This window comes from Coptis chinensis, chromosome 1 (genome assembly GCF_015680905.1).
Source record: "Coptis chinensis isolate HL-2020 chromosome 1, ASM1568090v1, whole genome shotgun sequence".
Classification (NCBI taxonomy): domain Eukaryota; kingdom Viridiplantae; phylum Streptophyta; class Magnoliopsida; order Ranunculales; family Ranunculaceae; genus Coptis; species Coptis chinensis.
In genome coordinates, this window is record NC_141456.1 from 30,605,945 (window position 1) to 30,620,673 (window position 14,729).

The window sequence follows — 14,729 nt, forward strand, 5'->3', positions numbered from 1 at the left end:
TGGAGCGGGAGGCGCTTACTGTTAGAAAAATGGATTTTCACAAATCCATTAAGACATGAATGAGTAATTTGTCTCCCAAGTTATCCCACATTGAGATGAAATGGGTTTCTCTTGAAACAGTACGTAAAGTGAGAAAAACATTTTCAAAAGGATGCACTAGTTCGAAACAGTGCATTATTCCGAAAAGGTGAGACCTTTCGAAATGTGCACTGGTTCGAAATAATGCATCATGCCAAAAAGGTGTGACCTTTCGAAATAGGCACTGGTTCAAAATAGTGCTTTATGCTGAAATGGTGTGTCTTTTTGAAACATGTGACTTTTCAAAGAGTTGCTTACTTTTTCCCAAGAGTCACTGTGTTGTTTTGAAGAGGCACCACTCACCTATAAATAGTGGATGAATTTGGAGAGAAAGATACACCATATCACACAGAGTTCTGATCTTTATCTTCTCCCCCTGTTCTTAGTCAAATACTATGTTGTGTTCGCTTATTCTATAGAATTGAAGTGCTAGCTTTCTATAGAAGGAAATTCATTCTATCTTGGGAGACAGTTTCCCATCAACCTTCAAGCACCGTGAGGGGGAAAATCTGTCTTAAGGACATAGTGTATCTACATTAAGCTCGGATTTAACTAAGAAGTACAAGACACGTACAAGACAAAAGGTTTGTATAGTTTGGTAATTGGTAAAGAGTGAGTACAATTAAGTTGTATATTCCTAACAACTTAAGATAGATTTGTTTTTCTTCTTTTTCTTTACCGAACAAAATTTGTTTATGTTTTCTTTTCTTTTTTGGTTTAAAGGAATAACAAAGTGTGGCTATATTTCAGAATATGGCAACACCACCAATTACACCTGCTGTTACTGTTCCTACTATTGTTCCCCATTATGTTCCTCATGGGGAGAAGCCTAAAAAGTTTAATGGAACTGATTTCAAGCATCGGCAATGAAGATGCTCTTTATATCGACCACCCCTTAACTTGGCAAGGTTTCTGTGGGATAAGACTCCTGATGTAAGCCCTGATGAAACCGACAAGGAGAAGGTTTTGGCTAAGGATGCTTGGTTCCATGTTGATTTCTTGTGTAGAAATTATGTCCTTAGTGGGTTGGCTGACTCATTATACAATGTGTATAGTGTGTTCAAGACTGCTAAGGAACTTTGGGATTCGTTGGACAAGAAATACAAGAGTGAAGATGCTGGCATGAAGAAAGTCATAGTTAGCAGATTTCTTGATTTCAAAATGACGGATAGTAAGACTGTCATAAGCCAAGTCCAAGGACTTCAAGTAATCCTCCATGATGTCATTGCTGAAGGAATGACCCTAGGAGAATTTTTCCAAGTGGCTGCTATGATTGAGAAATTACCAATATCTTGGAAGGATTTTATGAACTATCTTAAGCATAAACCGAAAGATATGAATCTTGAAGAACTGATTGTCCGTCTAAGGATAGAAGAAGATAATTGTCTATCTGAGAAGAAGGGTGTAACGCCCGTATTTAAAATATGTATTTATTTATTTATTTATTTATTTATTTAAAATTTGTTGGACTGGATTTGGGATATGTGGGCCTGATTTCTGGGCCCGAGTCTGTGTTGGGCTTAGGTTTCAAACCCAGGTATATATTCATATTTTTTTTTCTAGAGAATAGGGTTTTTTGGGGATTAAAATAAAATAAAAATGGAGGCAGAGATAAAAGCTCGCTTGCTAGAGTGTTGGAGCGCGAAGATTCAAACTAGGGGGAATTCGTAGAGCTTTTAATTAATGTGAGTAGATATTTAATTGAATTTCTTTTATATAAAAATTCTCGTTATAAGTCGATTTTACGATGCTGGAAAATGGTCTGCACTGTGTTTTGATTCAGTCTTGATTTAGTTTTAGCACTGTATTCTATTTAGTGTTAGTATTCTATTTAGTGTTAACTGTGTTTATATTCGCGTTTATAGTTTGAAGAAAACACTGTCTCCGGAAATCTTGTCCCGACCCCTTGATAACAAGCGAGTACTCAATCGATTTCAGGCCTACTGTAAATAGATTGGTAAGTCGATGTATAGATTATTAGTGGTCGCGATTTGGTGGAAACTTATGCGCTATTCATGGCAGCTAAAACCCCACCGATAGAATCGACTGTAAATTTTAGTTGAACTGGGATATATTTTTGTTTTGGTTGATTTCATGATGCCTGGTGGTTGTTGTGAAGTGTTAGGTATGCCATTGATGTTTGGTTTGGGTGATTGAGTGTTGGAGAGGAGTGGGGCTGTTCAAGCTCTGTTGAAGCTCTATAAAAGTGTTAATGGCGGCTAGAGAAATCGCCCAGTAGATTAGAGTAGGTGAACTATTGTTGTTTTGGTTGGATGATGTTGGGTGGTAGTGGGGGTGTGTGAGGGCTGTCAAGTGGGGCTGTGTGAAGCCGTCGGACAGTGGTGGATGGAGGTCGAGATCTAAGTTTGAGTGATCTCGACAGTAGACAAAAGTGTGTTGTGTGTTAATTAATGTTGTTTGGTTTTTGATGAGGAGGGAAACCGCTGGGTTGAAAAGGGAGGACGAGTGGAGGTTGTGGTGGCCGATTTGGTGGCTGGTGGTTGGAGCTGCTGGAGCTGAGGAAGATGACCGGTTGGGCTTGGGGCTTGGGGCTTAGATGGTTTAGTTGCTGGGCCAAAATCTAATTTTAGTTGTTGGGCCGTATTCATTTCTATTTGTTTTGTTTTGGGCCAGTTCTATTAGTTTTTGTTGGGGCCAGTTCTAATTTTTTGTAAACATGGGCCGGTTTTCTTTTATTTTGTGAGCTGGGTCATTATTGTTATGTGGATCCGGCTAACATTATTTGAATATTTGGTTGAGTCATGGGCTTGGCTAGTTAGGTCCGAACTATGACCTTAGGCATGAGCCCATGAGCCATGCACCCTTACCTTAGCCGTGACATGAACTATGACCTTAGCCATGAACCATGGCTATGACCCTAAACCTGTTGAACATGGAAATGACATGCTGACTTTGACCGTTGACCATTGACCATGGAATGTTGACTTTTTCCAGATTTTCACATATTTAATTTTATGGACAATTGTAATAATAAAATGTTGTCGAAAATGGTATAACCTTATTTGTCATTATCTAATTAAGATTTGACGTGAGTAGTGTGTAAAGAATATAAATATTGGCACGTAATAAGAGGGGAATTCTTATAAGACTTTAGTATTGGGCTGTTGAAGGTTGATCAGTTTGACTTGACTTGTGATTTGGACTCGAATAATTATGCGTGATATTTGGACTTGAGTTATTCTTTTTTTTTTAAAGTCGTTTTATTTTGACATTGGTAGAATGGACATATATTTTGGTTATTTATATACTATTTATATTGTGCACAAATGGAAATAATGCGTGCCTTTGATGGTGAATTGAGTTCACATAAATATATTGAACGAATACATTACATGATTGATTACTATTATGAGTTGCTACTTAAATGAATTGTAGTATTTATGAAAGCTTGAGATATTCCATATGGTGCAGTGCAATATATGATTGGCATGTGAAATAATAAGTTTTGAGATTTGAAATAGAGATGCTTGGATATCGTGCAATGAATAGAATTGCACGTGATAATGTGGATTTTATTATAACGAGAAACGTTGAGCTGCAGTACAATTAAGTATACTGGCATGAGATAGAACAAGAATTATTATGAGACATGAAGGTATGACAACTGAATAAATTACGTAACAAAAATCCTAGAACCTAGCTACCACAACTCATGTGATTTGGCCCTTGTGATGGGTGTATGTGATATGATTGGCCATTATGGCGTTTCAGTGAATCTGAATGGCCCTTCGGGCGTAAGTGATTTGATTGGCCCTTCTGGTATTTCAGTGAATCTGGATGGCCCTTCTAGCGTAGCCGAATAGTGGCTTGAGTATTCTGTTGGCAAAATTAGAACGAGATCGCGATATTTTATGCCGAATAGTGGTAGTACTTACATAATGGCTTTCGTGTGAGGGTTACCTGGTATAGAGCATCCCGCTCAGGGTAATTGCGCACGGAGTGGTCCGTTATGTGAGAGGAGGCATGTGGATGTACATGTTCGGCGTTGGGTAGCGATTGTGGTAGCCAGGGAAACTAGGTAAGACATAGATACGACGTGATTTTAGGGACACGCAAAGAAAGCCTTAAATAATATAATTATGGTAATATGTTGGTTAATGATATATCTTTAAATATATGATTGTATATAGTTTTGTAGAAGGGTGGGTCAAACTAATTTCTTGTGCAGAGACGACCCACTCTGTAATTGAGCATGAAATGCGGTAAGTATAAAATATGCTTGGCTGGTTATTAGTGTAGTTAGAACCTAGGGCGCTTCGGTGGAGGAACTAAATGTCTTTGTATTATTGTTGGGAAGCTAAGGCGCCTCAATGGAGGAACTACATGCCTTATTTATTATGAGTATGATTTGTTGTGTGGTTAGTGAGAAGTTAAGGAACCTCAGTAGAGGAACTACCTGCCTTAATTATTGTAATTAAGAATATCATAGTAGTTGTTGGAAGTTAAGGCGCCTCGGTGGAGGAACTAACTGCCTTATTTATTGGGTATATATATGTATTAGTATGATTTGTAATTTAGGGCTACTCACACCAGTATTGTTTATAATGCTGACCCGATTTGCATGTTTGCTTATCGGGTGTGTTCATTAAATGAACATAGTTGATAAGTCTTAACAGGTTTAGTGTTGAAGAAGGTTGGTTGCTGCTTGTGGTTTGCATTAGCGTCGCATTCAGGATATATTTTATTTTCCCTTAAGGTGTAATAGATTTTAGTTGAGGCAAATGTTGTTTGGTATTTTCAGTTGTAATTATAATTAAAGAGTTATTGAAAGGAGATTTGTAACCTAATCTTATTTGTGAATTTTTGTAATGAAGAAGATTTTTGTTTAATTTGAAATTTTTATTAGTTTTTAATTATCCGCGTATTTAAACTGATTATGGGTTTTTGGGAGTTGAGAGTGCATCACACCTCGAAAATCGAAGAGTTGGGAACAAATATTGTTTTTCCGAATTCTGTCAAAATTCGGGGTGTGACAAAAGGCAAGGATCCCATGGTGGCAAAGGCCAATGTTGTGGAAGTATCAAGTGCTAAGGGAAAGAGGAAGCGCCAAGACAAAACTCAATGCGAAAAGAGTAGTGCACCTACTAAGTTCAAGGGCAAGTGCTACAACTGTGGGAAGGTTGGTCGCAAGCCAAAGAAGTACAAGAAGCAAAAGACTGAAGCAAATGTGACAATGGACACGCTTTCTGACAATGTTAATGACATGAACGTATCTGCTGTGGTTTCTGAATGTCTCATGATTGAAAATGAAAGGGAATGGTGGGTGGATACTGGTGCTACTCGCCACATATGCTCCAACAAGTCAATGTTCACCACTTATCATGCTATGGAAAAGGAAGAACAACTCTTTGTGGGAAACTCTTCTACGTCCAAGATTGAAGGCAAAGGAAAGGTGGTGATAAGGTTGACTTCTGGGAAGGAACTAACTCTGAATGAGGTGCTCTATGTGCCTGACATTCGCAAGAACTTGGTTTCTGGGTCGCTGTTGAGCAAGAATGGCTTTAAGTTAGTCTTTGTTTCTGATAAATTTGTACTTACTAAGAATGATGTATTCGTGGGTAAGGGCTATCTTTAGGATGGGTTCTTTAGGATGTCTTGTTTTACTATTGCGCCAAAGAGCGCCAATAAAGTTGAATCTTCTATTTACTTGATTGAGTCTTCACATGTATGGCATGGTAGATTAGGACATGTTAATTATGATACTTTGCGTAGATTAATTAATTTGGACTATATACCAAAGATAAAAATAGACCCACACCATAAATGTGAAACTTATGTAGAATCCAATTTGACCAAATCATCCTTTCATTCCATTGAAAGAAGTACTGAACCTCTATACTTAATACACATAGATATATGTGATCTTAAGTACGTGCAAACTAGAGGTGGTAAAAAGTATTTAATTACTTTTATTGACGATAACACTAGATATAGTTATGTTTACTTGTTGAGAAGTAAAGATGAGGCAATTGAAGTGTTCAAACACTATAAAAATGAAGTTGAAAATCAACTAAGCAAAAAGATTAAGGCTATAAGGAGTGATAGAGGAGGTGAGTATGAATCACCTTCTGAAGGTTTCTGTTTTGAACATAGAATCATTCATCAAACTACGACTCCTTATTCACCTCAATCAAACAGTATTGCAGAACGCAAAAACCGAACTCTAAAAGAGATGATGAATGCTATGTTGTTAAGTTATGGTTTACCCTAGAATTTGTGGTGGGGAAGCTTTGTTTTTCGCCAATTATATTCTCAACAAGATTGCTAACAAGAAGACGCTTAAAACACCATACGAATTGTGGAAAGGTCATCAAACTTCCTATGAATTCTTAAAAGTGTAGGGGTGTCTTGCTAAAGTGGAAGTCCCTAAACCTAAGAAGGTGAAGATAGGACCCAAGACTATTGATTGTGTGTTCATTGGATATGCAAACAATAGTAGTGCATGTCGTTTTCTGGTTCATAAATCAGAGATTCAAGATATACATGTTAATACGATTATTGAGTCAAGGAATGCTTCATTCTTTGAAAATATGTTTCCGTATAATATGTGTATAGAGCCAAGTTCAACAAAGAGAACTTTAGATGCTACAACTAGTAACCATCTTACACAAAGCGAAATTAAGGAGGAACCTAGACGTAGCAAAAGGTCAAGGACGTCAATGTCTTTTGGACTTGATTTTCTAACATACTTGTTGGAAAATAATCCTCAAACGTTCAAGGAGGCAATGTCATCTCCAGAAGCTACTTATTAGAAAGAAGCAATAAATAGCGAGATGGAATCCATAATGCAAAATCATATATGGGAATTGGTAGATTTACCACCAGGTTCCAAGACTTTGGGATATAAGTGGATATTCACAAAGAAATTTAAGACTGATGGATCAATCGACAAGTATAAAGCTAGACTTGTGGTCAACAGCTTTAGACAAAAGGAATGATTGGATTATTTTGACACTTACTCTCTAGTTACAAGAATAACTTCCATAAGGATGCTAATAGCAATAGCATCAATACATGGATTTGAGATACATCAAATGGATATAAAGACGGCATTCTTGAATGGTGAGTTAGATGAAGAAATATACATGGAACAACCCGGAGGGTTTATTGCTCCTGGACAAGAAAGGAAAGTTTGCAAGCTTGTTAAATCCTTATATGGATTAAAGCAAGCACCTAAGCAATGACATGAGAAATTTGACAATGCAATGTTGTCAAACGGTTTCAAAATAAACGAGTGTGACAAGTGTGTCTATGTCAAAAGCACTCAAAAGGGATGTGTCATTGTTTGTCTTTATGTAGACGATATGCTAATTTTAGGTAGTAATATGGATGTCATAAAATCTACCAAACAAATGTTGTTTAGTAAGTTTGACATGAAAGATTTAGGTGTCGCTGATGTTATCCTTGGAATTAAGATCTCTAGGACAAAGGATGGACTTGTTCTATCACAATCTCATTACATTGAGACGATTCTTGAAAAGTTCAAGAAATATAACATCACACCAAAAAGGTCACCAGTTGACGTAAATCTTCATTTAGCCAAAAATACTGGAGATAGCATATCTCAACTAGAATACTCTCGTATACTTGGCAGTTTAATGTATGTCATGAACTATACAAGGCCTGACATAGCATACTCTGTGAGCAAGCTAAGTCGATATACGAATAATCCTGGTAGAGATCATTGGACTGCCATACTGAGATATGAATGAGTAATTTGTCTCCCAAGTTATCCCACATTGAGATGCAATGAGTTTCTCTTGAAACAGTACATAAAGTGAGAAAAATCTTTTCAAAAGGATGCACTAGTTCGAAACAGTGCATTATGCCGAAAAGGTGCGACCTTCCAAAATGTGCACTAGTTCGAAACAGTGCATTATGCCGAAAAGGTGCGACCTTCCGAAATGTGCACTGGTTCGAAATAGTGCATCATGCCAAAAAGGTGTAACCTTTCGAAATAGGCACTAGTTCAAAATAGTGTTTTATGCCAAATGGTGTGTCTTTTCGAAACATGTGACTTTCCAAAGTGTTGCTTACTTTTTCCCAAGAATCACTATGTTGTTTCGAAGAGACACCACTCACCTATAAATAGTTGATGAATTTGGAGAGAAAGACACACCAGATCACACAGAGTTCTGATCTTTCTCTTCTCCCCCTGTTCTTAGTCAAATACTATATTGTGTTCGCTGATTCTATAAAATTGAAGTGCTAGCTTTCTATAGAAGGAAATCCGTTCTATCATGGGAGACAGTTTCCCATCAACCTTCAAACACCATGAGGGGCAAAATCTGTCTTAAAGACATAGTGTATCTACACTAGACTCAGATTTAACTAAGAAGTACAAGACACGTACAAGACAAAAGGTTTGTATAGTTTGGTAATTGGTAAAGAGTAAGTACAATTAAATTGTATATTCCTAACACTTACAACTACAATGCGAACTAGATGTGCGGAAGCCCAGGCGCTATGGTCTACCCTAACCCAGCTCGTCGCATCTCCTAGGATGGTATTCATCTGACCCAGAAGGCATATCGACACGTCACACTGGCTCCTGAATGATCTCCTTCCCAAAATGCAGTGTGTTGGAAGGGATGTTAATATAGTACTTTCTGTAGTTTCAGTCTTTATACATTATGATTATATGTAATGTTAACTGGTTATATGTCAAGTTAATCAATTAGTTGACTCATGTACTATTGCATTTTTTTTTTATTGATTTGATTCATTCAGCATATTTTATTTCTACTTCAAGTTTACAATTTGTGTTTCAGTTCATTTATTTTTTGGTCAAAAATATTGTAGTGGTTCAAGTGGTATTTAACTATTTACACAATTTTTCGTAAATCCCTTCTAGCAATTCGCTTAAAGGATGAAAATACAACTGTTTTTTTTGGGTGAAGAAATACAACTGTCTTTTGAATTGAGCAAGTTAGAGGTTGTAGTCAATGTGATTCAACGCACATTAGAATATTTTTTATACTAATATTTGTTCCATTAGAATAGCATATATTTGGCGCTGAATCCCTTGCGAGGGACGAAGTAGCCATACTGTTTTTCAAGCTGACCGTGAAAATCTTCTGAGTAGATAACTACAATTTATTACTACTTCCTCCTTCGGTAGAACCACTTCCTAGTACAGGTCCTTACAAGCAATGGAGTGTTTTACTGTAATAGGAGAAACAAGCTAGTATGATCTCCCCAAGGCCGGAAAGAATGTCAAATTGTGATTTCTAGGCTCCCATGATAATCACACTCTGTTCTTTAAAACCTTGAAGGAAAAACACTTGCAAACGCAAAGTCCAACGAACTGCTTTAGTGATTGTATGATACTAGATAAGAACGATGTAGAGGCCATATTCCTAACATAGGAGGTTATAGGAGTTAAGTGGGATGTAAACAAGTTAAAAAGGAGGAGACATGTTGCAGTAGATCATGTCCGCGGAACCACAACTGCTCAAAACTGTCGCGACAGGTGGGGGAACAGATGATGCTGGATTGAGAAGAGATCAATGAAGGACAAAAGGTGATAGAAGGCAAGTGGTCCGTAGGCAAGCTAAGAAGGAGGAGACATGCCACAGTAGATCATGTCCTCGGAACCCCAATTGCTAGAAACTGCCGCGACAGGTGGGGGAACAGATGACGCTGGATTGAGAAGAGATCAACGAAGGACAAGAGGCGGTTAAGAAAGGGGTGTGAGGGATGGATAGAAGAAGGGAGAGGGGAGGAAATAAGGGGGAGGGAAAGAGGGAAAGAAGGAGAGAAAGAGAGAGAAAAAGAGATAAGAGAGACAAGTAAGCTCTGAGGTTGTAATCTTTGATAACACATTTGGCGCCGTCTGTGGGGACAAGCGAGAATGGCCACCATAGTGAAAAGAGCAGTAGGGAGACCTAGGGAAGAAGCGGTTTGAGAGGCGGAAGAAGATGCAGCGAGTGTAGAGATAGAAGGAGTTGGGGAAGAAGAGACATCGGAGGTGGCGGTGGACGCCACCAGACTACTGCAAGGGGAGATAGTCAGGTTACGTAATGAGAATGATGGGTTGAGAAAAGAAAAGGAGTCCACCCAGGTAGAAACAGAGCAGAGGGATCTATAAGATAGTGAAGTGGAGGGGGAGAATGAAGAATTTCTGTCTGTAGGTGTGGAACAAACAGCGGGCATCACGCTGGAGGTGATATAGGCGATGATTGAGAAAGATAGGGAAGTGAACAAAGGAGTAGAAAGAGTGAACCAAAGCGCAGCCCAGAAAGAGGTTGTGAGTCTCAATAAGAATCCACTGGCAGATTCTGTATGGAATTCTGAAGTGCCTAAGAGGTTCAGCCAACCAAGGTTCGAAAGGTATGATGGGAAAGGAGACCCGACAGATCACCTACATCACTTCCGGCAACAGATGTCGTTATGGTAGGAAAGCAAGTATGATGGACTCTGCTGTATGATGTTCCCGGCTAGTCTTAAGGGGGGAGCATCAGACTGGTATTACAGTTTAGCATCGAAGAGCATCAGTAGATTTGAAGAACTAGAGCGCGCCTTTGTCGATCACTTCATACACCAGAAGCGGAGGGTGGTCGATATCGCGGCTCTATTCAATGTCAACCAAAGGTCAGCGGAATCATTGAGGGAGTTTTTGTGTAGATTCAAGGAAGAGACGCTGAGAGTGGAAAATTTGGAAGAACATACAGCGGTAATAGCTTTCCAGCATGGTTTGAGACAGGGAACTAGAGTCCATGAGTCGGTGTCCAAGATTGAAATCACCACTTTGTACGCTCTATACCCGAAGGTGGAAAAATACATACGCTATGAGGACATAATGCAGAGAAATGCAAAAGAACAGAATAGATCAGGGAAGGCAATACAAGCTGTGGACAAAGATGACCGAAGGGATAAGAGCAGTAGAGAGGAAAGAGAAAAGATATCATAAAGAGGGCAGAACCGCGGACCAGAAAGGACTGAGGATCGTAGTAGGAGGGACATTTGGGAAAGGAAGCCGTACCGCGAGATAGAGCAAACTCCACTTATTAGACCTCTAGAGGAGATCTTGCCACTAATTAAGGGGCTGCAGTACTATGAAGGTCCGCGGAACACACCAGGAAAGATAGAAGGGAAACCATTTTGCGCCTATCATCCGATCCAGAATCACGCAACTAATGAATGTTATGCCTTGAAGTGGTTGGTGGAGAGAATGATTGAAAAGGGAATGCTCAGAGAATTTTTCACTGAGGTGCGTCAAGCTGAAAGGTTGTCGGCACCAGCTAGAATCTTAGGAACTATCAACGTTATCTTTAGTGAGGAAACACTTGGGAGAAATGTACACCACAAAAAGATCATAAAGATAGCAAGTCTGCGGTAGGCCAATGAAGTGGTAAGCATACCGCGGTTAGTAAGTGGAACCGCGAAGGGAGACGAAACCATAATGTTCACTCCAAAAGACTTGGAGTCAGTAATTTCACCGCATGAGGATGCATTGGTAATCACTATAGCAATGGGAAATTATCTCGTAAAGAGGGTATTGATCGACTGTGGAAGTTCGGTGGATCTGCTATTCAAAGGAGCCATGGAGGAAATGAATATCGATAGAGACCAAATGAAAGCACCACAAACTAATTTGTTTGGGTTCAACGGCAGTATGACCGAACCCATGGGCGAACTAGTATTACCAGTAACTGCTGAGCCGACGACTGTATTGACCAGGTTCATGGTGGTGGACACTAACTCCCAGTACAATGCAATCCTAGGGAGACGATGGATTCATGAGATGAGGGCAATTCCATCGACATATTACCAGGTAATCCGTTTCCCCACAAATGGAGGGACGTATGAAATAAAAGGAGATCAAGTAGCCGCGCAGACCATTCACCAGGTGACAGTAAAAAATATGATCCGAGGAATGAAAGGGGAGGTCGCTGCTCAGGAGCCGGGAGCGGCATAGCAATTACAGGAGGCGGCTTTATCGGTAATATACGAGCCTCCACCTGGACCAAAAACTTTGGATGAAATTGAGATAGTGAATCTGGGGGTAGAAGACGAGGAGAAATTTACTTCGGTGGGGTCGGAATTGCTAGATGAATGGAATAGTAAGCTAATACAATTTTTGGCAGAGAATAAAGATGTATTTGCATGGGCAATTGAGGATATTACTGGGTTAGATCCAGAGTTTGCCTGTCATCACTTGAATATGAATGAAAATGTTAGGTCAGTCAGACAGAAAATGAGAAGCGTGAGGCCAAAGTACGATGAGGGTATTCGCGAAGAGGTTACAAGACTGAAAGGGGCCGGGATAATTAAGGAGGTTGAGTACACGGAATGGTTGTCGAACGTGGTCGCGGTTCCAAAGAAGAATGGCAAGGTTAGGATGTGCGTTGACTTTACGGACGTCAACAAAGAATGTCCTAAAGATTGTTACCCAATCCTGCAAGTTAATGAGCTGGTGGACAGAATGGCAGGGTTTAAGATATTTTCTTTTATGGACGCATCCATGGGATATAATCAAGTAGCGATGTACGGGCCAAATCAGGAGAGGACAACTTTTGTGGTGGAAGGTGGTACTTACTGTTATACGAGGATGCCATTTGGGTTAAAGAATGTTGGGGCCACATTTCAGCGGTTAGGAGAAAAAATGTTTGAGGGCAAGATTCGGAAGGGAATGGAAATATATATTGACGACATGGTGGAGAAGAGCATGTCAGAGCAAGAACACTTAGAGGGTCTCCAAGAGACTTTCCTCATACTGCGGAGGTATAAACTGAAGCTCAACCCCGAGAAATGCACCTTTAGGGTAACTTCTGGAAAATTCTTGGGATACATAGTAACACATCGTGGAATAGAAGCGAATCCCGAATAGATAAGAATACTTATAGATATGTCGTCCCCTCAAAATGTGAAAGAGGTGCAAAGGTTGGCTGGAAGAGTCACGACATTGAACAGATTTATTTCAAAAGCATCTGATAAATGTCGACCGTTGTATCGTTTGTTAAGAAAAACGCCTGATTTTTTATGGACAGTGGAGTGTGAAGAGGTTTTTCAAGAATTAAAGAGTTATTTGGGAAAAACACATTTACTATCACGGCCAGCTCAGGGGGAAAAGTTGTACTTATATCTGGGAGTGTCAGAGTATGCAGTGAGTTCAGTTCTAGTACGAGTGGTGGAAAAAGTAGAAAAGCCAGTTTACTTCCAAAGTAAAATCATGCTGGACGCGGAAACGCGATACAGCAGAATTGAAAATTACGCTTTGGCCTTGATATTTTCGGCCTTAAAGCTGAAGCCTTACTTCGAGGCCCATTCGGTGGTGGTGATAACGAATTTGCCATTAAAGCAAGCGTTGAAGGCAAACAAATCAGGCAGAATGCTAAAGTAGGCGGTGATGCTCAGTTGTTATGAGGTTCAATACCAGATTCGAACTGCGGAAAAGGCTCACGCCATGGCTGAGTTTTTGGCAGAATTTCCAGCCGAGGACCCAACTTGGGGAGAAGAAATGGTCATGAAACAGGAAGGGGAACTGAGCCGCGATCCGTTGAATCCTTAGGACCCGCGGAATGGGTGGAGAGTGTTCGCGGATGGGTCCGCGACAGATACAGGGAATGGAATCGGAGTCGTCCTGGTGACACCTGGGAACAATAGGCTAGAGTTGTCAATGAAATTGGGATTCATGGCTTCTAATAATGAGTCTGAATATGAGGCAGTAATAGCAGGATTGGATCTAGCAAAAGATTTGGGGGTGAAGGAATCGTCTGTTTACTCTGATTCAAACTTAGTAATTTGTCAAATGAATGGGGGATTTATGGCCCGTTGCCCAAGGATGGCAAAGTACTTGGAGGTCTTACAAAGGAAAGCAAGCAAGTTTGATCGAATCAAGTTTGCACATCTCGGCCGCGGTGAAAACAAACACGCGGACGCATTGGCTTATGTGGTTGCAGTACTTCCAGGAACAGAGGGTCGGTCGATTGAAGTAAGAGTCCTAAGCAAACCAAGTACCTCAGAGGAGGAAGGTGTTTGGCATACGACTGAGCAAGAGCAGGGATGGATGAAACCCATTAAGACATTCTTGATGGGTGTAGAAATAGAAGACAAACAAGAGAGACAAAGGATGGAACAAACAAGTCGACGATACACATTGCTCGAAGGGGATTTGTATAAAAGAAACTTCAACGAACCAATGCTGAAGTGCATAGGGCTGCCGCAGATACAAGAAGTTCTGGCTGAGATACACGAAGGGGAGGGGACGGCGATCGCTCGGCAGTATGCACGACAACCCTGATTGATATCACAGGGGTACTTTTGGCCACATATGAAGAGAGACGCCACAGCGTATGCCAAGAAATGTGAGAAGTTCCAGAGATTTGCACCGCTCATACATTTGCCAGCAGAGCCGCTACATAACGTGTTTAGCCCATGGCCATTCGCCATGTGGGCATTGGATATAGTTGGACTGCTGCCCATGGCAAGTGGCAAAAGAAGGTTTATGTTGGCCGCAACAAATTATTTTACAAAGTGGGTAGAAGGAGTGGCATTGCAGCAAGTTAAGGAAGACAATGTGAAGAAGTTTCTTTGGGAGAACATCATATGTAGATTCGGGTTGCCACACACGATCATCGCGGATAATGGAACCCAATTTACGGGTGGAAAGGTCCGAGAGTTCCTTC

General features: G+C 40.2%; 1 protein-coding gene across 1 annotated transcript; it reads left to right on the top strand.

The window, feature by feature from the left end:
• The first annotated feature begins 13,735 nt into the window (after positions 1-13,735).
• LOC147523414 (uncharacterized) lies at positions 13,736-14,344 on the top strand. Its single transcript, XM_086570989.1, has one exon. It carries the CDS (start codon positions 13,736-13,738, stop codon positions 14,342-14,344), a length of 609 nt encoding a protein of 202 aa, XP_086427115.1.
• Positions 14,345-14,729: the final 385 nt, after the last annotated feature.

Excerpts from the sequence above, each read along its gene's own strand:
- LOC147523414 (XM_086570989.1), top strand. The coding sequence starts at position 13,736 with ATGGCTTCTAATAATGAGTCTGAATATGAGGCAGTAATAGCAGGATTG.